The sequence below is a fragment of the Protomyctophum parallelum genome (genome assembly GCF_964188405.1).
Source record: "Protomyctophum parallelum genome assembly, chromosome: 1".
Classification (NCBI taxonomy): Eukaryota; Metazoa; Chordata; class Actinopteri; order Myctophiformes; family Myctophidae; genus Protomyctophum; species Protomyctophum parallelum.
Genome location: NC_139697.1, coordinates 51,014,064 through 51,040,595, shown reverse-complemented (window position 1 = coordinate 51,040,595; position 26,532 = coordinate 51,014,064). Strand labels below are relative to the sequence as shown.

Here is a 26,532-nt window from a genome sequence, read left to right as displayed (position 1 = left end):
AAGAAACACGTCTGTGGCACCATCCGGGCATGCAGGGGTACACCAGAAACCATACAAAAAGCCTCATTGAAAAACATGGAAAAGGGAGGCAAAATCTCTCTCCACACGGAGGACATCATGGTGTTAGCATGGAGGGACAATAAAATTGTCAGAATGGTGACAACATTCCACCCTGACACAATGCAGAACGTGCTAGGGTGGCGGAAGCGTGTTGGTCGGCTCATGCTAACGAAGCCAAAATGCGTGATTGAGTATAACGGCTCAATGAATGGGGTTGACCGGCTGGACCAAAATTTGTCCTATTACCCCTTTACCAGGAAGACGCACAAATGGACAAATAAATTCATGCTCTACATGTTCCAAATTTGCATGTATAATAGCTTTGTTCTGTACAGCCTGAAAAATCCAGAGGGAAGATACAGCACCATGAGGTCCTTTATGGATTCTGTCATCAAGGCGTGGACCACGAGCTACTTCGTCCCGATTGGCCCACAGATGCCAACGGGCCCACAGATGCCAAGGGGGCCACGGTCACGAAGGGCACCCAGGAAGAGTGACCCTCAGACCAGGCTGTCTCCCTTCAGGGCCGAAAAGCACGTCCCCATACGCCTCAAGCCCAATGCCAAAAAGCAAGAGCCGACGAGGAAATGCAGAGTCTGCACGGCAAACAAGGTGCGGCATGAATGCAACAACGTCAACCTACAGCTGTCGTTGTCACAACTGTCGGCCACATCGTTATTATTATGATCCCTGTGGAATAGACATACATACAGCATGTAAGTACTGTATCTTTAAAACAGGGTTTCTTACACCTGAGGCTGAACTTATATTGCTCAGTAGTTGTCAAACGTTTTCATGTCAACGACCCCCGCAGACAAATATATATATTCAAAGATTTGCACACGTTCTCACGACTTTTCAAACATAGCAGATTTACATGCACGCTCATATGAGCTTATAAAATTATCTGCTATTTTTGTATAAACTTATAGCTTTCCCAGTTTTAATGAGTTAACCAGTGGGTGGGTACTCAAAAGTGGGTTTTGTCTTTTGCTGATTGTTTACAATGACTCAATTTCCAAGAACAGATGTTCTTCTGGTAGGATCGCAGGCAAAGAACAACTTCAACAGAGGAAGATGTTGTTACTGTAGTTAAAGTATTATTGAGCCATTTATAGCTACATGGTCAAAGCAGTGGATAAACACTGGTTTAATAGAATAGAGCTTGTTGTCAGTCCTCCACTGGCTTTGTTACATTGTGATTCACTGAAACAGAACTGACTAGTATTTTGAGTAATGATTCACAAAATCTTGTTTTTCATCTCTTGAGTCAAGCTCAACAAAAACGATACTGTAGTTCTGCATTTTCATTACTGCACAAAGCAAGTTTCAGAACAAACTTTGGGTGTGCAACAGAAATAAGAGGGCTGGTTCTGTTAAAAGCTAAAGATGCAAGTTAAGAACATAAAAGAAGAAGTACTGTACCAAGAGGTAAGAAGAAGAACTATACCAAGAGGTATAGCCTACAGTTGTAATGCAAGCTGGATATTGTAATACAGCTTCAAATAGTTTGCCCACTTTGCTGTGTTCCTTAAGCATTTGTATCTTTCTGTGTTTCATTCCTTTCCTCTTTGCATAGTTTCACCAGCCATCCCTAACAATATAAAGTGCAACCAGTTTGTCACACGTAGTGAAGTGAGAGAGGTTGTGTTTTTGGTAACTTTAATACCTTCTGGCTTCTGACTGTAGTTTGTAATCATCTCTCTTATCATGATATGATGACTCGCTGTACGGCTGTAGTGCATGTGTGTGAGCTGCTGTACTATCTAAATAACTCATTTTTAGGGGTTAGGGCATTGTAAAAACGCTAAAATAATAAAATAAAGGTTAAAAAAAATCGCTCGCACACACTGCGCGTGCGCGCAGGTGTCGTTGGCCAAGCAGTCGCACCCCCCAGCGTCAACTTCAAGCTCCGCCTATGGAAAGGACACCTTTCTCAATACTTCAAACAACTTGTGGTGAGTTTCAAAGAGAAAGAGAAACGTGGAAGGAGTTCATGAGTCACGCAAACCTGTCCGGTAACATAATGGAATGTCCCATTACACTTCTCATTTTAAGAAAGGCAGTGAGAAATAATTTGTGTTCATATAATGCTGATTTTAACATCATACATGGATGATGATGATCATCATGAAACAACAGACACTCTGTCCAAGGAATCTCTGTGTGGGTCCATGCACACAACATCCTGGGCTCTGAGTTGTCGACTGTCTACAACTTCACAATCACTAACATTGGTATTTGTCTTTCAGTCAAATCCCATAATTTGAATTCATGCTTTAGATTACAGTGGCCTTAGACATTCATGTTCAGAATCAGAATCAACTTTATTCACGATTGTATGTTATTCATTTTTTTGTGTGCAGGAATAGCAGGAATGCACAGTTATAATAATAAAACGTCCAATATACATAAGGGGCAGGATTAAGGGAATTAGCAATGGATAGATGGCACTATGGAAGGTGCTTCTCGTGCAGATGGAAAACATGTCATTTCTGTGTTTCCACAGTGATGCCATCACCCCCTGTTTTAGCCTCAGCTGAGTGCTCTTCCCGGGGCTGTGAAATCAAGGTGGAACAGGCTCAAAGGACTCAATACCTGGAGATGCAATACAGGATCACAAATCAACAGACATGGAAGACCTTTTCAAACTCTGTAAGCTCACTGCTATTATAGCTTTGCTACATACATTTATTTGATATAAAGAATTGTGGTTTTGGTCATCATGAAGACTGTCAGACGTGCAACCTCGCAAAATCCATTTCAGGAAGCCTCATCCAGATGCAACTTAAGATTAAACCACCATTCCTCCTCCACACCTGTGACACAGTACTGCAGGCTAATGTCATTAAAATGCCTTGCTATTGGTCTAGAATGGTAGATGGAAATAAGGTTGAATTTGTTCATGCAACATATACTGTACATGAAGGAGAATGACAGACTGATAACAGAAGCATTGTGACTTGCAGATGAGTCCGTTGAGGGTCCAGTCGGTCTCCTCTCTGGAGCCCATCACTCAGTATGATTTTAGAGCCAGAACCAGGTTCAGCACTGGACTGTGGAGTCAGTGGAGCAAAAGTAAGACTAAAGGCCTATTGTTGTGGCTCTTTGTTGGTTCCAAACATTTCAACCTTATAGCCAACAAACCCACTGATGCACCTAGGGATTATGGATGTACGCAGATATAAGAAGTAGATTGTCCACAGGTTCAATGTCATTGTAGTTTGTATTTACTTTCCTTTAAAGTGCAGTGATGGTACATTACAAGCATTTGTCTCTTCTGTGTTGTCTGTCTGTCTGTCTATCTGTCTGTCTGTCTGTCTGTCTATCTGGTAAAACTGGTTTGTCCACCAGGTGCATGCCGCTCCCCAATCACCCAGGCCTACATATGCTCTCTCTCAATCAATCAATCAATTAGGTCTGGGGAGGCATGCCCTTGGTGTCCAAACAGTGCTTCAAATACATAATAACCCATCAAACCAATACCCAATAATGCCAAATAATAACTACAACAATTGTGATGATAATAATAATAAATAGACATACTAAACAGTGAGGATGGCTTCTACACTCCCCCCTAATTGTGCACAGTATATGGACACAATTACAAAATAAATTTCAAAGAAGCCAAACAAAAAACATTATTCAAAGGTATGTGGTATGTGTGTTGTATTTAGGCTTGACTGAATCTTCTTTGATCGAAACTGCAAAAAAAAAGAAAGAAAGGGAAAGAAGATGGAGAAAAGAAAAGTTAAAGCTCTCAGTGGTCTGGAGAAGGCTTGATGTAGCCCTCAAGCCACCACAGGAAGCGGAGCAGGTGGTTGTCCCTTTCCTCCGGCACGTCACCCTCCTCGTTCTCCTTCTGCTCTCTCTTCTCCTGGACAGGCCCTTTGTCCTCCTTTCGGTTCCTATGCCAGCTTCTTTCCTTCTTCAGAGGCAGCTCTTTCTTACCACCTTGTTGGTCATGGTCAGATGTAGCCCTCTCCATGCCGTCCATGGTGCCATGGTCCCCTCCACCACTGGACCTCCGTGATGGGGAAGGATGCCTCTCTCCACTGAGTGGATTCCTCACCACTCTGTTCAGCCTCTTTGTGTCAGCTGACTCAACCCAGCTAGCGTTGTTGATCATGGAATCCTGCTTGACGTTTTCATCTCCCTCACGCATCTGTCCATAGTGATCTCCAGCTTCAGATGTGACGCCGAGAGCTGAGGAGCCGCCCGTCTCCACAGCCATCTCACCGTCCTCCGCTCCGTCCTCTTCTGCAGGGTCAGTCAGCTGCTCCCGCTGGAAATCCTTCAGCTGCAGAATGTTCTCCTCCTGAGGGATCTTCGGCTCGGAGACACTGTCCTCTCCTTCCTGCCATGTCTCTCTGCCATCCTCTCCCGGGGGTGCGTCTTCCTCCACCACGCCATATGTGGCCAAAATGCTCTCCCTCTGCTCCCTCTCCATCTCTCGTGCCATCCACTCCTGCATGATAATCTCAATCTCCCTTCGACTGAGCTCTGGAGGGTCTTCCCACCAGTCTTCTTCATCTGCAGGTTGTAGAGCAACCTCGCTCACTGCTCTCGTGGCATCTGAGTCAGACATTGTAATTTCCTTTTTGCCACACGTAAAAGTGCAGTGCAGTGTAAACTTCCAAGAAAGTGCAGCAGCGCAAATGCAAATGCCCAAATAAATAAAGGCAGTGCAAAACAACAGGTGTGTCACTAGTAAAAGTCCGGCAGTGACAAAAACAAGAATAATAACGGACGGCAGTGCATCAAATGGCCAGCAAACAAGTCACCAATAAAAGTTAAGCAGTGGAAAAACACGAAAATAAAATAACTCCAATAGTTATTGCCGTTTTCCTATACAGCTATTAAATTCGGTTTCCAGTGTCCACTACATACCAGGCTCCTAATTGATGAGTCTTTGTGGCTTTGAGCTGCGCGTCCAGTTAGTTAATTCCCTTATGTTTGTTCCAATTCCTGGTTCGAGTCCTCCTTGTTACTTTGAAAAACCAACACATCTAAATCCAACAGGACTCAGTTTTACTATGTTGTGGCTCTTTGTTGGTTCCAAACATTTCAACCTTATAGCCAACAAACCCACTGATGCACCTAGGGATTATGGATGTACGCAGATATAAGAAGTAGATTGTCCACAGGTTCAATGTCATTGTAGTTTGTATTTACTTTCCTTTAAAGTGCAGTGATGGTACATTACAAGCATTTGTCTCTTCTGTGTTGTCTGTCTGTCTGTCTATCTGTCTGTCTGTCTGTCTATCTGGTAAAACTGGTTTGTCCACCAGGTGCATGCCGCTCCCCAATCACCCAGGCCTACATATGCTCTCTCTCAATCAATCAATCAATTAGGTCTGGGGAGGCATGCCCTTGGTGTCCAAACAGTGCTTCAAATACATAATAACCCATCAAACCAATACCCAATAATGCCAAATAATAACTACAACAATTGTGATGATAATAATAATAAATAGACATACTAAACAGTGAGGATGGCTTCTACACCTATTCATAGTCTGGATTTTCGGTGGTGAGGTGACCACCGCTCCGGTGGTGAGCTGACCACCGGAGCTGAAATAACGTTGAGCGGTGGTGAGTAAAAACAGAGAGAAGGGCTGGAGCGGTGGCGGTGGTTTGCTCTTCACCGCGGCTAGTGACGTCATGTTGTAGTTCGGTGGTCACCCCACCACCGTAAATCCAGACTATGTATGAGCCTTAACACGACTCAAGAGGAAGGTAAGCACACACACACACACACACACACACACACACACACACACACACACACACACGCACATAGACATATAATATATATATATATGCACTCTTCCTGATGAAGCACATTCAGACTGTAGTCCACTTGCCAGAATGTGAACCCAGGCATGTTGAGTACACCTGTACACCAAAGTTTTATGTTAGACATGTTGAGTATGGGTCCTCCTCAGCATGTAGAAACTGCTGGATGCTAACAAATTATGTTTCAGTAACATACTGGAATAACAATGTCCAAAAATGTCTTCCATTGCTTTTAAGATATGCCAAGTTTGTAAATTTTATGCTTCACGGTACTATAACAACCATGTGGTACCTAAGCTACATCTATTTAATTTTATTCTATTTATCCATTGAACAACTCTTTTGCAAGATTTTGCAAGATCGAGTGACCTGGGCGAGATAGGTATTAGTCACTTATAGTGCAAGTCAATACACAGTCAAAATGTTTCAGACAAACAAGCACAACTATTTACACCATGAAACGTCTCAGTTCTTCTCCTGGTGCTCTGAGTTTGAAGTAAAATTGTAGCTTAATGGCTAAGATGACGAAGCCTTACCACACTTACCACAAACAGGAACATTCTGTTCTGTGACGCCTTTGGAGAGATATTGTACAATAGCGTAGCTTGCTAATTTTCTCTTTCTGTTTTGTCTGGTCTGTTACTGAAAAATTGAATATTTGTTTTCCAGCCTTTTGTTTAAAATGTATTTATTTAACTATCTCATGGAGAGCCTACATGTCGTCTTTTGTTTTGGAAAAGCGCTATATAACAAAATGTATTATCATTATTATTTGTGTGACAATTTGAAAGTGATACTGTTTTACAGCTCCCAAAGAACTGGATGTGTGGTATTGTAAAGCTTCCAACGAATCAAGTTCTATAACCGTACACTGGAAGGTGAGCAACAATTCATTTTATTTCCAACAGTCCCAGTCATACAGTAAAGTACACACCTCCCTGGCCCTGCACAATCTTGTACGTCCACATGTATTGCATTTATCATCATGACTGTCACTAACTGGTGCACCGTGCACTTTCTATATTATATTGCTGTTAACACAATACTTCCTCAATATTAAATGATGAGCTTTGTCTGTCATCTATACACATGTAAATTCTACACTGCAATGTTATGTTAAGTTGGCATAATACATGGATCACCAATGTATCATGAGGATGTCTCTGCCACAGACACAGTACATGTGCTCTGTCTCTGTTCCCCTTCCGTTCTTCTGTTCTCTCTGTGTAGTAGTGTGTACTGTACTGTGGTAAGATTGCTAAGTACCATTTACTGTGTAGGCCATTTACTGTATAGGCCTATACAGTATATGTGGGTTTGTCGTTGTCGTGTCCTAGCCTTATAGTCATACCCCCTGATCTGTTTTCACTTGTATTTTCTACACAAACCTAAAGGTCAGCTCTCAACCACTTATGAGGTGCAACAATAGACCACATACTCCCCATCCCCCACATACACACAGGCATGAGGCATACACTGTAGTGTACGCACAATTGCACATACATTCATCAAAACTAACATGTACAACAAGTATGAGAGGTAAGTGAAACCCAGACTAGAGACATAACAGTTTCAGGTTACAAGAAAAGGGAGAACTCCTGGGTCCTTAACACTATGCATCCTTTGGATATACAGTATAGGCTACTGTATGTACAGTATCTATATGGTCCATGCTGCAGGGCAGACAGCCTCCCAGTTCCTTTTCTTGTGTGTCTCCTTATGTGATCATCACCAAGTGCAAATAACAAGATTGTTGATAGTTTTGTGACAGAAAGTGGTGGCAGACTTGACTTGACTATGAAAATAACAAAATTTAAACTTTTCTTTCACGGCAGAGGGTGGATGCCTCTAACACGAGTATATCAGGATACACGGTCAGAGTGCACAACCCCGATACAGGACATTATACAGACAAGTACCTCCCTTATCCTGCCAGTCATCATTCAGTCGAGTCCTGCGTCAGTTGTGAAGTGACAGTGTTTTCCAATAACTCCAAAGGCCAATCTCCGCCTGCCAGGATTTCCACTCTTTACAAAAACACAGGTATAGTTGATTCTCCTCTGTGGACAGCACACTCACTCTGATGTAGCTAGATGTAGCTAATTCAAGTCAAAGTCATGTCAAAGTTTATTAAATTGTATAAGCAGAGATATGCCTTCATAATGTTCAAAAAAGTGCAAGCTTTGTACCATGTGAAATAACATTTATTAGACTACCTCCTGTCTAAATTGACTCATTTTCCTAAATTTACAGAAATGTCAAGTTAAGAACCACGGCTTCAGTTGTAATGCACCTTTATTTATTTATAATAGTATGTCCTATGTCCTCTCCTCTCCCAGGTGAGCCCCCTCAGGGGGTTCATGTGATTGTAAATAACAGCAGTGTCGATATCTTCTGGAGACAGCCTGAAATGACAGCACTGCACACTGGATATCTTGTAGAGTGGTACCTGGCAGATCAAAAGAAGAAAGAACTGCAGTGGGTCAGACTTGGCAAGGATAACAACCATGTGGTCATCACAGGTACAAAGAGGAGGAATGCTACATTCAACCCCTGCTTATGATTTCACATCCAAACCACATCTTTCATTCAGTTCATCACTAAGTTAGCCAAATAAGTATTGTAGGAACTCATATCAAGACAACATTGTGACTTCTTTACTTGTCAACAACCTATAATATTGTTGAATTCATGCATTTAAAATGCTAGTAGTGAGAAATTGGAAGAACTGATCAGTTACACTTCTAATACCAGGACTGAATGGGAATGGGTTCCCACTCTAATGTCTTTTGTTTTCCTTGACACCCTTTCTGTTGACTCTTTTTGTACTAGCCCCTCCTCTGCAGACTTGAAGAAATCTGAGTGCTATGATGGAGCAGTTTATGTGTTCTACGAGGGCTCAGTTGGCAGAACTACCTTTATGGATGTCAGCACTTCAGACTCAGGTAAGACTCGAGAGGAACTGAACCGTGTTTATACCATTTGACCAGGGGGGCAGTCAGACAGATATTTTGTGAAGCCACTAAGGAAATCGGGATTTCCTGAAAATTCATATAATGGCCTGTTGTGGCACTGGGCTCAAAAAACCCCATAGCTCCATAGAGATCCATGTATTTGGGCCCAACTTCACCTAGACTGTATTACCTTAATAAACATGGTCATGAATACTTTCTGCTTCCAGTCACTAGTTTAAAGTCTCATTTCTAATGTCATAATATTATTTTTGGAAAATTATGGTCCCATTAATTAAAGAAATTACCATAAAGTCGCGTATGTTCTGAGGGGCGTGGCTACCGTTACAGTCTATGAACGGGATCCCCCACCCACTCGAGTCAAAATAAAAACCAATGGAGAAGAAGGGGGGAAGTCCCGCCTCGTTGTCTGGGCCAGCCAATGGCTCAGCTGGGCCCAAACGGATCTAGAAAGATGGCGATTTACAATTCAAGGACTGACAGGCTTCATTTTACGTCCATGTCAGACCCGGAGAACGCTTTGTCCATATTTTTTTACAGTCTATGCATTTGACCTGTATGGGAGAAATAATTTCATCAAACATTCTCCCTATTTTATTATTTACTAGAAATTAACATCAAACTGATTCCCACTGATTTAGCTAGCCAATTACAGTCAAGTCGCCCCTGTGATCATGTGTAAGTAATTAATCATGTTTTTGCAACAAACGTTTAAAATCTTCGCATTTGCGTCACCCCCTTTGGATAAAAATGGAATTTTGACTTTTGGCTCTGTTGATTAAACCACCCTCGACATGTGATTAAAAATTGGGGTTGAGGAGGAATGTTACATAGTCCAGCTTTAATCAATGTTATGCTTTCATATGGTTTACAGTTCCGACAGGAGGGCCTCTGGTCAAAGTTGACAATGATAATGGGGACACAGCAACTGTGACCTGGTCAGAGATTCCGAGGAACTAGCCTCGATACCCAGGCTTTCATTTCGTCTGCGCGAAAGATGAAAGCCTGGAAAAAGCCGTGGGCTGAACCAGTCTAAAAGTGGGAGTCAACCCTTCCGGGTGGGCGTCGCTCTAAATGATGTGACGTAGCGCTGCACTAGGGGGGAGAGGAGGGGCCGGGGGTGACGGACAACTCGATGAGATCCAATCAGGGTGCGCGCATTTCTGAGGCGCGACCCGCCCCTCTAGACCAGAAATGTCTCTGCTTAGGTCAGGCTACCGAGGAACCAACGAGAAGGATGCATAAGCAACTATACCATTTACATAAGAAACATGGATCATAACAAAGATCTTCCCCCCTGTAAGTAAAGTGATGTCACACAATAGAACTTATTCCACTAACAATCTTTTTTCTTTTTATGGTTCACAGATGTTGTTGATTGATTGATTGATTGATTGATTGATTGGAACGCTTAATACATCATGTCGGGTCGCTCCTGGGATGACAATGAGATGTGTTGGTTATTTATTGCTGGTTCAAGTCTTCTGCAAATTAATATTTTATTTATGCAAACAAAACTGACATCAGTTTCGGTCAGATCACGGTCAGTTGTCTTTTCACGCTGCACCAATAAATGGTCGGTTTTCTCCAGTAGTATTCTTCACACTGTCAGATATAGATTAGTCCCCTTTCTGAGACAAGGGGCCTGCAAATTGTAACAGCTCCATATTCTTCTGTGCATATGATTTTGTGTTCAAGGTCATATACCATCCTCAGAGATGATCTATACCTTGAAGGACCTGGCTCCTATATTGTGCAGATGACAGGTTGGAATGCCAAAGGAGAGGGCCCTCGAGGTACTGATGATGTTATTAACATTATCCAGCGTAAGTATTCTTCAAGTTCTGTTTAATCTGGGGTATTTTTAGTGATTACTGATTACATTTGTCCCACAGTTATTATTGTAACTATTTCATGCATCTGAAGGGCCCTTTTTCCCCCACTTATTTTTTATATCTTTTTTATCCCACGATTTTGTAACCCATTTTTCACCCCTGTGTCAATCATCTAATGTGATCCTGGGCTCTACACACCCTCCACCAACCTAGTCCCCATATATGGGGGACAAGGGGAGAGCAACGGACTTGAACTCATGCTTCCTTCATGCCTGAGTGTCCAAGTTGCTCCTTTACACCTGACAGGGGGGAGTTTCCCTGGATGGACGTAGCATGTGGAAGGAACACGTTATTCCAACCAGTTCCTTTCCCCTCCATCAGGCGCCCCAGCTGGCCAGGGGGAGGCAGTTTAGTGACCAGGATGACTGCATGTTTTTTGTGAGGGTACCTATACCCTAGGGGACACGGGGAGAACATGCAAACTCCACACAGAAAGGCCCTTTCACCAACCCCGCCTTCGGGTATGGGCACTGATGACGCAGAGGAGGAAACACGCCGCCAGCATACACCCACAGCGTCCAGAGCGGGAATCGAACCCAGGACCTTATAGCTGTGAGGCGACAGCACTACCAACTGTGCCACCGTGCCCCCAGTTATTGCTCTCTTCAGACCGATGTAGTCATCATTTTTACAGCTGGCACCCCCCAAATGATCTTGTGCCTATTTAGCGCGCTTGGGTGTGTTCAATCAGGGCACACTAGTATGCACAGTGGTCTGGCGCAATCAGGACACATTGCTGTCTTATGCACAGTGGTCTGGTGCAATCAGGGCACACTGCTGTCTTATGCACAGAGTTCGTGCTCTGCGGCTGCGCTAAGACCAATTAAAGGTGGTCTGATGAACCAGTGCAGTGATGGTGCAGATATTCACAATGAGCACACACACTGATTACACACACTGATTAGTCAAAATATACATCCGTACATCACATTCAACAATTTAAGTGTCAAGTGATATGGTAGACTATACAAAGAAATTAAGAAAAAAAAGGAAATTGTTTTTGTATTTTTGCAAGCACTTGATTCTTCATTTTACTACTATACATGTGCAGAATATATGCATGCTTTGCACTTGCATTTGTTTTAGACTGTGATTGCACAATGTTTTATATAGCCTTGTGTGTGTATGTGGCCCACACAGTGTGTGTGTATGTGGGGGGGTCCTGCCTTGATCAATGTGCATACGTGTATGTACATGCAGTTGCATGTTTGTTTGTGTATGTTAGTGTACACATAAGCCAGGCAACAGGATATTAGTATCCATTGTTTTAAGCTTTAAATCCTTTTTCTTCTGTCACTATTTCAGAGAAGAGACAAATAACACCTGCTACCGTTATAGTGGCCATACTCATCATACTCATGGTTCTTCTGTGCATGATCTCAGCACTACGGAGGAGGTATTGTGGACACAGTGACAAACCTTACACTGTTTGAACAATATTAAAAGTCCCTATAACTTTGTGGAACTGTCATTCCATTAGTTCTGCACTACTAGATAGATGAGAATTGTACGCACTCATTTACAAGTGAACCACACAACAAAGAATACTCAATAGATTGTTGTATGTTTAATGGTAAATGTCTTCACCTTGAGGAAGGTAGTGCACACACAAGGTGCAAGACGAGCAAAAGTAACACACACGAGACTGATGAAGATCTGATTGATCGAAAGGTTTTTTTTCATCACCAGTGTGCAGACTATTCTCATCTTTAATTCTAATCTTGTTCCACTAGGTTCTGCAGGATTTTAGGTTGCTGTATGCCAGTTACTGTACCAGATCCAGCTAACAGTAAATGGGCAAGAGAATGTTCCACAGAGAAGGTATAGTGCGGATCAATATACTGTACATATTCATTATATTGTCTATGTCGGGAAGAAACCTTATATATCTCCATATCTCATCTTTTTATTTGTATTTATTTATTAATTAATTCATCTTATACATCATCATACGACAATGTAGCTTGTATATCTGCTTCATTAGCCGGGGAGCCACAGGCCCAAAAGCTCAAGGAATAGAGATTAACCTGTGATGTCATGACATACTTTTTATTTGTGTTTTTTCCATTCACTTGGTCATTAAGGTCCACAGAGGTCTGCTCTGCCAGAAACATTGCAAAACAAAGTTATGACCATTTTGTATACCACACCATAGAAGACCAATATTTCTTCATACTTTAAGTAGCATGTGACAACTAGGGGGTTTTCATGATTCTGAATCCATTCCTTGGAATGGATTTTTCGCGACCAAATTAATAGAAAAAAGTAAAAACACAAATAAAAAGTATGTCATGACATCACAGGTCCTCTCCAATTTTGGGTGACTGGCTCCCCCGCTATATAGTTTAGTTTAAAGTGGTTAAGTCTGGCTCTGGATTCCAAAACTCCATTTGATCAATTGTGACGGTTCTTTTCCAATTTCCTGAAAAGTAACAGTTTTGGACATACAAACTATGTGTCGCCAGTTTTGGACATACAAACTATGTGTCGCCTGACATCTACAAGATATGCATTTTGTATTGAAGTAACGATTTGACTGGCCTCACCTTTCCTTACTTAACCCTGTATGCTCCCAACAGGGAAAACTGAACCTCCTGCTCCAGCCGAGTACCTCCAGTGCGAGTGAGGAGGAAGAGGAGGATGAACTCAGTACTGTGGAGGTTGAGGAGCTGCAGGTCGAGAGCAGCAGCAGCTCCACTGATGTCTCCTCAGTCCTCGTCCTCCCCCAGGACGGGCTGAGCCCTGTGACGGAGCCGGCCAAGGTGAAGCAGTATCTGCACACGTCGTACATCAAGAGCTACTCCCATGAATCGGACAGCTCCGATTACATGCACAATTCACAGGACACCACTGTCGACTACGTGTCGTTGCACAGGTCAGGCATAGAAGAAGAGGATGATGAGGAAGATGGCATGGACGTGATGGGCTTCTTCCCCAGTGACAATACCTTCTTGGGCTCTGTGGTGTGCGGGGGGAAGTTGACTCTGGACGGCGTCAAAATCAACTGCAGTGACTTCTTACACAATGCATAGCAAGAACGCATAGCATTGGTAACACAAGCTGAGACTGGAGTTTTGTTTTACATAAATCATGTTTTTAACTAGGCAGAATAATAGCTGGAATTGGTGTTTTTTCCCCACCTGAAATTAAAAGGTGAAAAACAAACCGTATTTTCAAGTAGCGTCATCAGCTTGAAGATCAATTATTGTCACCTGGTTTCAGATGGGCACACACTACACATTGCTCTCCACATTGAAACCAAACAGCACTGTATATACGGATTGCATATCTTGTTTCACAGGATTGTCAGGTAATCTAGCTCCAGTAGCTGCAGTAGACAGACTAACAGTCGTTTCACTCTCCTTCCATCATATAAACAAAGGTACTGGCCTGGGTCGCACACAGTGGCAAGAGTGAGTTGTAACGTTTTTTATTTTCTACATGAAAAATATGACGTTTCAGCTATCCGGCCTTCATCAGTGTGCACCTTTGTTTATATGATGTTGATCTAAGAGGATAGTTCACCAGAAATGTGGTGGTTAAAAGTCACTCTCCTTCCATGTCATGCATTAGCATTGCACTCTGCTGCCTGGTACAGTCTTGATTTCAGCAGTACTGTAACAAAAAATATATATACACATTATATAGGCCTATATATTCTTACAGTGTATTGTCAAACCAATGAAATATCCAATGACAGTTAGACTACAATGGTGGCAGTCACAATTGTCAGTATTTTATGTAATGTTGTTGATTCACCAATGTGCAATTTCAAGTTTGTTGATTACGTACAGTAATAGTGTCTTCATTTTGATGCTTCATTTTGATGCTTGATAGTTCTGAATTGTAGTATAAGACATGAAAATGCATAATACCTTTCTGTAAAGCAAAAACATGATGGAGCTTGCACAATTATGACATGCATTTCACCCACTTCATGAATACATAATGTCACATAATAGGGCAGGCTACATACTGTATCTTATCTGTGACAATAAAGTTGATTTTTGGGGATATAGGCCTACCGGTAGTATGATGTGATTTTTATGACAGGCAGAATGAATGTACATTGCCCGGCTTATTTGCAATTGGTTTTTGATGACTTAGTATAAACGACCTGTGAAAGGCCTATTAAGGCAGTGGTTCCCAAAGTGGGTTCCGGGGACCCCCAGGGGTACTTGAGGGAGTTCCAGGGGGGACCCAGCTAAATGATAAGGTTCCATTTTGTACGCTCTCAGACTTAAAATAACATTGATTTTACAATATAAATTGGGGGTCCCAGAGATAGAATGGGGGTCTGTAGACTAAATGCATGTCAAACTGGGGGGTCCTTGAAATTAAACAGGTTGAGAATCGCTGCTAGAGCCGTAACATCTTCTCTTATGGGGGGTCCCTGGCATATCTTTTCAAATGGGGGTCCGTGGGCTAATTGGTGTCAATTTGGGGGTCCTTGACAAGACATGAAAAAGTTTGGGAACCACTGTATTAAGGCCTATTATAGTTGCACTGCCAGAGCACCGCCCTCAGATGGCAGCGCAGACAGACGTGCACGTGTGTGTGTTCTACAACCACCTAAAAGAAAGTGACCTAGATGCACTCCATAACAAGGCACTCACACACAGTGAAACTCTAGAGAGATGCCCCCTCAGCCAGCTGGCCCTGGAACTCCGGGCACAAACACAAACAGAGCCACGAGATAGAAAACCCATTGGACTAAACCAAATTATAAAACAGCAAAAGGAAAACTATCTGACACACTGGAAAGTGGCAACACAAAAGCAGAGTAAACTAGAATGCTATCTGGCCCTAAACAGAGAATACACAGTGGCAGAATACCTGAGCACTGTGACCGACCCAAAACAAAGAAAAATCTTAACTAGGTACAGACTCAGTGAGCACAGTCTCGCGATCGAGAAAGGCCGTCATAGGCAGACCTGTATCCCGAGGAAAGACAGACTATGCACCCACTGCACACTAAATGAAGTGGAAACCGAGCTACACTTCCTAACCATCTGTCCATTGTACCAAGACATCAGAGACACATACTTCCCACAGATTACAACCACACACGGAGATTTTGAAAACATGACCAATGACAAAAAACTCCCATATCTGCTGGGCGAAGTACAACAATGTGCAAACACAGCAGCAAGATTTGTGAGTTGATGTGATAGGAGAAGGATATCAAATGGAACACAACCACCGTAAAGACTAATCATTGTGTATATGCCTGCACTATACCTTGTGGGGTCTGGTGAGCGACCCCCGCGATGGTAAGTGCGTTGCCAGGGCAACCAGGCACGCTGTCAGACAGAAGACGCCTCGGGCCGTTAGGAACGCCCTCCTCCGCCAGATTGAGCTGATTGACGGACCGCACCCAAATCAGCTAGCGGCTACACACGTCATATAAAAGGCAGAATCAGTCTGCGTCTGGCAGCGGCTGGTTCACACACACGCTCAAGGAGGCACGCACAAGCACGCCGTCGGGGGGTAAGCAGACACACACACACTTCCACCAAACACACACACTCATGTGTATGGCTCTGCATGTCTTAAACTGTCACTCTCCTCTCGTCACAGGCTTTATAGGATCCGTCTAGGATTATGTCCGAGGGACACAATCCACGGGACTGGATGAAGGACATACAGGATCAGTCCAGGGTTATGTCCGCGGGACAGAATCCACGGGACTGTATCAAGGAAATATAGGAACAGGCGTTCCGGTTCTCACGTATCGGGCTGCGGGAGGAAGGCAGCCCCACCAGCGACGGCGACGTGAGAACCACAGAGAATAAGGTCGGAAAGAAACATATTAATTCTTTCTATAACATTGAGTTCGAGTTCTCATGTATCGGGCTCCGGGACGAAGCCAGCCCCGCCAACGACGGCGACGTGAGAACCACAGATAATAAGGTCGGAAGGAAACCTATTAATTCTTTATATAACATTGAGTTCTGTCAGGCATACAGGACGGAGGATCGAGTTCTCATGTATCGGGCTCCGGGACGAAGCCAGCCCCGCCAACGACGGCGACGTGAGAACTACAGATAACCAGGTCGGGAAGAAGCCTATAATTCTTTCTATAACATTGAGCTCTGTCTGGCATACAGAACAGGAATCCCAGTTTCCACGGACCGCGCTGCGGGAAGGAGGCTACCCCGCCACAGCAACGAGGACGAGGAAACTACAGATAATAAGGTCGGAAAGAAACTTATTATTCTTTATATAATTCTGAGACATTGCATGAGGCCTGTCTAGAAAACAGGCGCTCATTATCTACGCCGGATCGGCTTGAAGGCTTGCGCTCTTTTGGAGCTAAACCCCGCTACAGTTAAAGATAAAGACTGATGACATCACGAAGCAAGGCATCGACGTCACTTCTTATCGAGTATTAGTAACCACAGCCCTCCAGGGAGGAGAAGAGCTATCAGAGACTGTATATTGTTTATTAGAAATCAAAGCCCTCCAGTGAGGAGAAGAGCAAGAAGAAACTGTATAAACTGAATTGAAGCTAATTCTATTTATCATCCCTCTCCAGGTTGTTGGAAAACGCCTGTGAAGCAAGCAAATACTGTATTGGAATATAATTTGCCGAGAAAACCTATGTGGGGTTTTCTCCGGTCTGTTTCTCATGTCTGCATAATTCTATTATTTACTGCTCTTCAATAAATAAGTCGTTTTGAAGTGCTGCAATCCCTTGTCCCGCCTGTTGATGACCACGCAGACCTCACAACCTGCATCGAGTGATCTTGTTACATAGAAGTTGATCTATTGAAGAATCTGACAAAGTACATAATTTTTGTTTTTGTTTTGATTGTATTGCTGTATTGTTGTACTGTTCTTTCTGCTTTGGCAATGTAAACGTATGTTTTATCATGCCAATGAAGCCCTTGGAATTGAATTGAATTGAATTGTGTGTGTGTGTGTGTGTGTGTGTGTGTTGTGACGGCTCGAAATGGTCCCCGAGCCACCTGTGCGTGACACCTGTCACTCACCCCTGGGAACCGCCTATTGAAAAATGCCCCGCTGTTTGCGCCGGTGCGGCTGTTTGCGCCGGTGCGAGTGTGGAGGCAGACAGGCAGTGAGAGAGAGAGAGAACCGTCAGCGGTGGACCTGGCATTTGAACGAGTTAGCCCCTCGATTCGAGTGCGTTCGTGTCGTGTTTGCTCCGTAAAGTGGCGTAGCCTCGGGCGTGATCTTCAAACCTGCAGAGCTACAAACAACATTCCACGACGGACGACAATAAACTACAACGATCCCCATTCCCCGCATCTTGACCTGTCTATCCCTGTCACCTATAGCACACACGGAGCAGTGGTATTTCCCCCTTTATTATTTCAAGCCTCTTTTTGTTTGTTACTTTTGTTGTTTGGAGACTATTAAGAGCCGCGCTGCGCGGACAGACGGACAAGACATTTCCTTTATTAACATTAACGTTGCATGCGTGGATCTGGATCTGGAACATCATACTGTTTATTTATTTATGAACTGAGTTTGAGGTAACACTTTACTTTAAGGGACGAATTCATACACATAATTAAGGCTTAATTAAGGCTTGATTAAGCCTTTGGTGATTCATTAGTTATCATGAACTATCATCAAATCATCATTAATTCCATGTCTTCTTCAATCCATTAATGTTTAAGTAACCCATTACTTAACCATTACTTAACCTCCGTTAATCTATCAGTAGTTAAGCCTGTTACTTAATGTGGTGTGTTTGTAGATCTGTTATTATCGGTCAGTTCTATGCCCAGGATGAGTGCTCATATGCGGGTAGGATTAGTGAGTTGACTCGGTCTCCGAAACTGGTTCTAAAACTCCTGGGGGTTTCACATGTTGGACTGGCTCACCTGGGGGTCGCAGGAGGACATTTTTCATCAATTAACTACCAGTTAATTAACGTTTAGTTAAGGTTTAGTTACTAGATGCTTGTCCTCCAAAGTAAAGTCACTTTCATTTCATCATTAACTACCAGTTCATTAACGTTTAGTTAAGGTTTAGTTACTAGATGCTTGTCCTCCAAAGTAAAGTCACTTTCATTTCATCATTAACTACCAGTTCGTTAATGTTTAGTTACTAGATGCTTGTCCTCTAAAGTAAAGTCACATTCACTTTAGCATTAACTACTTGTTAATTAACAATTAAGTGATGTTTAGTAAATACTGAAAACACAACAAATCAAGCATATTTGTTTTTATTCCAAACTGTCTCAATGCATACCAACAAAACACAAAATGCATGGATGCACACCCACATACACATACACACACACACACACACACACACACACACACACACACACACACACACACACACACACACACACACACACACACACACACACTTTAGTTTTCTTGTCGCAAACAGGATTAACTTCTGAAATAGCTGCTTGATTATTTTGTTACTGAACAAGCCTGTAACAAGGTAACAACACACACAACTACAGTGTTTGTAACAAACTGACATTCAAACAAAAAATGGCACCACATTTTCACAAAATGCATGAATGTGTGACGGGTGGCCGTTTAAGTCACAAGAAACTATTTAAGAACCACAGTAGTATGATTAAAGTGCACTGTTTTAAAGTGCAGTGTGCGTTTATACTGTGAAACTTATTTAACAACTGTAGCCGATCTACGCCACCCTTGGTTTAAAAACAGAGTAAAGGGAACTCTTAAAAACAATAAAAAGGACACCCAGGTTCGATATTAAAACCAGTTAAAAAGAGCATATAAATTAAGGAAAACTATGAAAGCCTGATACAGGACAGGGTTTTGGGGAGTTACAAATTCAAACTTTATTGCCTTATACAAGGGCACTCTAAAATGGCCAGTAGAAAAACACAATGAAGCTTAAAACGCCCTAAGCCTAAAACCCTAACCAATCCTATATAACCAACTAAACTAAAATAATCAGTATTAAAATGTATTCAATAGACTACTGTGCAAACGGCAATGTGCAAACAAAGCAGTGTGCAAAACAGCAAAGGTGGAGGTTAGAGTCAGGGAAGGATCCAGATCTGGTCGTCACTGAAACACACAAATAAAGTACGCCAGTTAATCTGTTCCACAGTACTCTTATAATCACATCTCAAGCAGGAAGGTTGTCATGTTGGCAATACTGCGGGGTCGGGTACTTACAGGCGACCCAGGCTTTCACCTGGGCCCATCTGTCTTTGGCTTGCAGTATCGCAACCTCTCTTCCGCAGCGCCACCTCGTCTCTGACTCTGGTGCCTTCTCGGTGTCATGTCGTCTCACTCTCTCTCTCTTCTCCTCTCGACCGGTCTCTGGTCAGCCCCGTCCTCACAGGCAAGGCCAGGCCAGGCACACACCAGCTGGGGCCGTGGTCGTGACTCTTACAGTTGTCGAAGGCATGGCTCTCGTGGCACTTATAGCCCATCTACAGTCGGCAATCATGGCTACCACTGACCCCCGGCCTGGGGTGTCCCAGCCCCGTCCTGAGCACAGCCTGTGGGAGCTGCCCTTTTTCCTCCTTCTCCCAACACAGCCTTCTCCTTCCTCTTCCGCTGTCTTAGGCCTGGGCTACACGTCTCTAGGTTTTTATAAAACGGATATTTTCGTACTCCGAGATATCTGTGTCCACACATACAACCCAAAACGATCATTTTTGACTCCAACAAGCATGCCAGGCCAGTAGGTGGCGATAAGAAATATGTAACGCAATAGAAAAATGTTCTGAGCATGCGCGGTGAGCTGGTTTCCCAATAGATCCCCCCACGTAACCCGGTAGTACTAAAAACAAAACAAACAAGGCGTGCAGACAGACAGAGCGCAATATTCAAATTATGACGAGCAAAAAGAAAACGGATACCAGTTATGTATGGACGGAGGACGAGGTTGAGTTGCTGCTCAGCGTCACCTTACAATACAAAACCAAGAAGGCACAAGATAATGTGGACTGGGAGAGTTGTTACACAAAATATGCCGACATCAAGGAGGAGTTTGAGGAACAGTATCCTGACACAGAAGAGGCTAAACTGGTGGGGAAAAGATGTCCTCATGCAAAGGGGTCCGCGACCAAGTTGATCATATCGACCAAGCTCAAGGGCATCCGTGCCAAATACTGTTGTGCCGTTGACACAGGACGCCGAAGTGGACACGGTAGCGTCGTACTAGTCTTCTTCGAGCTCTGTGGGGAGATTTGGGGTGGCTCTCCAGCAACAACCTCCATATCTAGTGGCATAGAGTCAACGGACATCGAGTCGGATCAGCCCGCCGGAGCCTTATCATCTGTGGCTGTGGATACCGGGACCGACGGCGGGCACGATTCGGACGGAGCGTCCGTTGATGATGGTGCTACGTCTGCAGGAGTGTCCGCCTCGGTCGTGAAGGAAAGACGGAGTCTACTTCAGGTATGTTTGTGGTCCTCACTTTTGGTTAAGGAAACGGTGTCTTGTATTTGTGTTGTAATTGTACTGTACACGTAACTGTAACAGGATAGGCGGGCAGCAAGGAACAGTGTTACATAGGCTAATTTCCCCAGCATGTTAATAAATATCGTTTGGAAAATGTTTTTAATAAAGTAGAATGGAATGGAATAGAATATGTCAATATGCTATTTTGTAGATAGCCTACATTGCATATTGCTCTGTATTGGTTGTTTTCACAGTTGTATGCTACAGTAGCTAGATAATTGTTTATAGCTGCCAAATGTAATTCTGTCTGCTTGTTTTTGAGGGGTGCTCCTATATATACAGGTTTAATGTTTGTTTTAAAAACGCCATTGACAATGAGGAGACATTTATTTGTTTTGTCCCTAACAAACAAATTAAATCCCATTAACAATAAAGAGAATTTAATGTTTGTTTTGACACAGTTTGTTTTACATCACCTAATCATAGCAACATGAGTTAGACTTTCATATATTAGCGCCCCTCACTTCACACAGCTGTGCTTTTTAAGTTTTGTAAGTAAAGTATTCTATTATTTTATTCAAGGCCAAACTACAAGGCTACAGGTACGAAAAGCTGAAGAGAAGGGCTCCGGTGGATGCAGCCCAAGAAAACCTGGAACTGAAGAAGAGCATGCTTAAACTCATGGAAAAAGCAGAAACACAGAACACACCGAATCTCAACCAAATCACATCAAATATTGCACAGCTCACATCCACAATCAACAACGGTTTTAACCTTATGATGCAAATGATGCAACCTCCTCAGCCACCATATTACACCCAACCCCAAAGTAGCACTTACACACACATGCACAACCCTCCGCCCCTACATAACCCATCTCACACAGTCTCATCACATCCTGCTCAGTTCTCCTACAACCCTGCATCCATACATCTCCCATCACACACCATCTCATCTCCACAACTACATACCACACCACAGCATCCTACCCAGCACAACCCTCCGCCCCTACATAACCCATCTCACACAGTCTCATCACATCCTGCTCAGTTCTCCTACAACCCTGCATCCATTTTTGTCCCATCACACACCATCTCATCTCCACAACCAAATACCACACCACAACACATCACCCAGTTATCTTACAGACAGGCTTTGTTTGAAGATCTCACAAAATCTGCTTAACCCATTTACACCTGAGGACGATTCTACAAATATCTTCTATATCCTGAGTTTTCTGTGTGTTTCTGTGTGTTTATGTTTCTATGTCAGTGGTGCTCAACCTTTTTCATGTAACCCCAGAATGATCTGTATTTGGCCGTGGACTCACACTGGGAGGAGATGATAACGCCAGGGCTCCACTGGGCGCGTTGCGTCACGCGTGCGTGCGTCAAAAAACGAACCGGTTCAATTTTATGGTGACGGAGACGCAACGCAACGCGGGCAGTGGAGCCACCCTCCATTGATTAAAAGGGCACATTCCCGACACTGACGGAGACGCGACGCAGACGCGCCGCAGACGCGCCCAGTGGAGCCCTGGCGTAAGGCTCCGGCGGGCTGGTCCGACTCGATCTGTTGACTCTAGACATGGAGGTTGTTGCTAGAGAGCCACCCCAAATCTCCCCACAGAGCTCGAAGAACACCAGTACTTTGCACGGATGCCCTTGAGCTTGGTCGATTTTCCCCACCAGTTTAGCCTCTTCTGGATCAGTTGTTCCTCAAACAACTCTCCCAGTCCACATTCTCTTGTGATTTCTTTGTATTGTAAAGTGACACTGATCAGCAGCACTCAACCTCGTCCTCCAACCATACATAATGCTTAAGGCCAGTGAGGCTTGTTTTTTCAGTTTGTTTATTAAAAAGCTTTTGCACACCTATAGGCGACAGGTGCGTAGGAGAGGGTACGGTGCCCCAAAAATGAAAAAGGAACAAACACCCGCACACTGCCTTCAAATGCTGTGACCAACTTTTATTCAGGGAAACCGCAACGTTTCGGCCTATGCGGCCTTCATCAGGCTATCTTTATGTATAAAGATAGCCTGATGAAGGCCGCATAGGCCGAAACGTTGCGGTTTTTAGGACAGTTTTTCAATTAAATTACCTCTTGTACAGAACACAAATGTACAGTATACACTACATATACACGCATGATAAAAACGAAAGGTTTTGTAATGCCAAATTTATTTTATTTTGTTAGATAGCAAATATGTTGGCTCAGCTTTACAGTTTTGTTGCTTCACTGTTATAACTCAGGTTCTCAACCTTTTCAGGCCGTGACCCAAAAATATTATCGTATTTGAAATGTTTTGTGCCATGGACATACAACCAGAACTGAACAGTATATAAGCTACAAATCTGTAAAGAAATGTTTGTCATTGCACTCAAAAAACATATACATTTCAAGACCACCTACAAGAATCTGCTCAAACATTTGGCTCTTTTTCGTGTTTCTGTAACGACGTTCTTTTGACGGGGTGAGGTTACCCCCACACCCAACCAGGTGACCAGGTGCTGCTTTTCGTCTGGCCTCTCCCCTGAGACCTGCCCGGCTTGGTTGAACCTGCTGGGGGTATTGGTATGAACCCCCTCCGGTATAGCTCTCAGAGTCACGGAGACACACAAGCCTTCCCACCACGACAAGGTAGCAACACAAGGGAAGGACTAACTAAACATAATAACATAAATCACAGCACACATGCTGTCCCAGTTCTCATGGGTTACAAAAAACAAAAACTTAAATGGCTTGTTGTCCGGTTTTCGGTGAGATTTGCCGGGATCCGAATTCCCAAGAGATACAGCAGATAAGCTACGTTTAATACGCACAATTGATTTATTTAATGCTTCAATAATTTCCTTGTTTTACGAATCAAACATGCTTTTTATAGGGTTTTATTAGTTCATTCCTTAAACATAAACACATATAACATTCACACGTTTGTTCAAACTTCCCCAATGCAGACTGACAAATAGTACCTTGGAACTTGTGCATTTGGCACGCCCTTAAAGTCTAATGCCTAACCTACTCTCTGGTAAAGTGTGGTTATTGAACACTTGTAACTATGTGTGGCGTGTGCCACTTTTCTGTGTGACGTGTGCCACTTAATTTGTGTGTGTGGTTTTAAATCTACCATCAAGATTATTGAATGGAGACAAGAACACATATAAACATTTGGTTACAACCTAATTATCATATTACACATTTATAACATATTTATGGAATAATGCACATATCATATGATTATATTTACCGCTGGCCTTGCTGGTCTCTATCTTGTCACGGTGGTATGGCGTAGAATCTAACTTCAACTTTCCATCAACAGTGTACTTAGACCAAAGAGAATGCCTTTGCAGCCAATCAAATGACAGGGTCAGTTTTTCTGCCCCCGTCCTTTAGCCAATGAGAAGCCACAGACACCTTTGCCTGTGGATTCTGACATCAGCCAGCAGCAACAGCTCCCATCACTTCCTGTCAAGTGAGCTGCATGCTGCTTATCTAGATCAAATGTCTAGATTAACTGTAAGATCACTACATTCTTATATTATCTAGGCTTTACTAACCCAGTATAATAATGGTTACATTTAGAACACATTTCACTCAATGGAAGGAAGAATTCACCAGATTATGGTTTCTCCCTCTACATGTTCTGCTCAGTTTCAGAGTTCTCTCCTGCCAGCCTGTGGCCAGGTCATAAATCCCTTTGTTCCCTTGACTGGCACTGATAAGGATCTCCACAACCCCCTACCAATGGTGGCTGCTTCCATTGGAATGTGCTGTGAGAGACTCTCATTTCTCCCTTGCAGTCTCATCAGTGTGAAATAGTTGATCAATAATTATGACCTAAATATATTTAACCACACTTCTGATAACATATCCTCGCACATCCATATATAATTCGACACTTGTTGTGTCTGCTATAAACTGTCTGTGCAAACTGTAATAAACTAAAATCTCATTCTCAAGCCCACCTATTTCCCGTCCCGTATTGAGAATGTATAGAGAAAGTATATGCATCAAAAATTGCTTAAGAAAATTACTCACATGTTGCTTCACATGTTCAAAATGTAAACAAATGTTTTTGAAAATAGTAAACAAAACAGAAAGCATTCAACACTTTCAAGATGTACAAGCTTGCAGTGTGGCACGCCGCACAAAGTGGTCAAGGGTCAAGAAACTTGGTCAGTACCCTTCTGACTATCTTCCCCTCCGTTTCATTGCAATAGTCTCCTTACAGACCTCGCAATAGTTGTGAAGAACAAAACATGCATAAATGACAAACGGGAGATCGATCATATTTATGTCCATTGCCTTCTTAAGGACCCCAAACCTGGCCTTCAATCGCCCAAAGGCGCACTCTATGACCATCCGGCCTCTGCACAGAGACAGGCCAAAGTACTGCTGTTGGGGATTGCACCCCCCATTGGCATACTCCTTCATTAGGTACGGCATTAATGGATATGCCGGGTCTCCAAGAAGGAATATAGGGATGGGGTCTTCATCCTCCACAATCCTCTTTTCCAATGCAGGGATGCGAGCAGTCTTGAAATGGACATTTAATTTTGAGTTTGCAAAGACCCGAGCGTCGTGAACACTCCCAGGCCATTTCACAACAACATCCATAAAGTGATGTCTATAATCACAGGTGGCTTGGACGTTTAGCGAAAATCTCCCCTTCCTGTTGATGTAATCCATGGAGTTGGTGGTTGGCTGCTTTATTTCAATGTGGGTGCCATCGATGGCCCCCAAACACTGTGGTATGCCATAGGAGTGTTCAAAATGGGTGACAAGTTATTCTGCTTCAGGTTCTGTGAAAGGCAGCCTGATGTACTGTGGGCCTAGATGGACAGTTATGGCTGTACAAACCTCCCGGACAATGTTGGAGACACACTGTTTTGACAAGCCAAAGGAGTTGGCCGTCTTCCGCTGTCTCCCTTGGTCACTGAGGTAGTACAGCGTTATGGCTACCTTCTTCAGTACTTCCACTGGAGCTCTCATCACTGTTTTCTCCCCCTGATTGATTTAATAGAAAATTGTATTAACAGTTTGTAGAATGGGTACAGTTCAATGAAAGTACAGGTCAATACAAAATCTGCTAAGAGGATAAAACCAGAAACTACATTGTAAAGTGTCTTGAGACAACCTGACGTTTCTTCCTAAAGGGGAGTTTTTCGTTACCATTGTCACAATATTGCTTGCTCTGGGTGGACTCTGTACAACCAACAAAGTCCACCCAGAGCAAGCAATATTGTGACAATGGTAACGAAAAACTCCCCTTTAGGAAGAAACGTCAGGCAGAACCCAACTTTAGGGTGGGCGGCCATCTGCCTCGACCGTGTCGGGGTAGAGAGAATAGGAAGAAAGAATAGAAGAGAGACAGGTCCACGGTCACACTTCTGATGGGCTCCATGAAGAGGCCTGGTCCACGGTCA

The 26,532-nt window shown here is 43.3% G+C and overlaps 2 protein-coding genes across 2 annotated transcripts in view; both read left to right on the top strand.

Annotated features, from left to right (window-relative positions):
- The window catches only part of LOC310874835 (B-cell receptor CD22-like), a gene marked incomplete at its 5' end in the record, with an annotated part of 135,812 nt that overhangs the window by 90,869 nt on the left and 18,411 nt on the right, over window positions 1-26,532 (top strand). The window lies entirely within an intron of this gene.
- LOC310869021 (interleukin-31 receptor subunit alpha-like) lies at window positions 7,379-9,791 on the top strand (the record flags this gene model as incomplete). The annotated part of the gene is made up of 5 exons (XM_083779594.1): window positions 7,379-7,398; window positions 7,697-7,902; window positions 8,199-8,381; window positions 8,706-8,804; window positions 9,706-9,791. The coding sequence occupies 5 exons, from the start codon at window positions 7,379-7,381 to the stop codon at window positions 9,789-9,791; spliced, it is 594 nt and encodes a 197-aa protein (XP_083635720.1).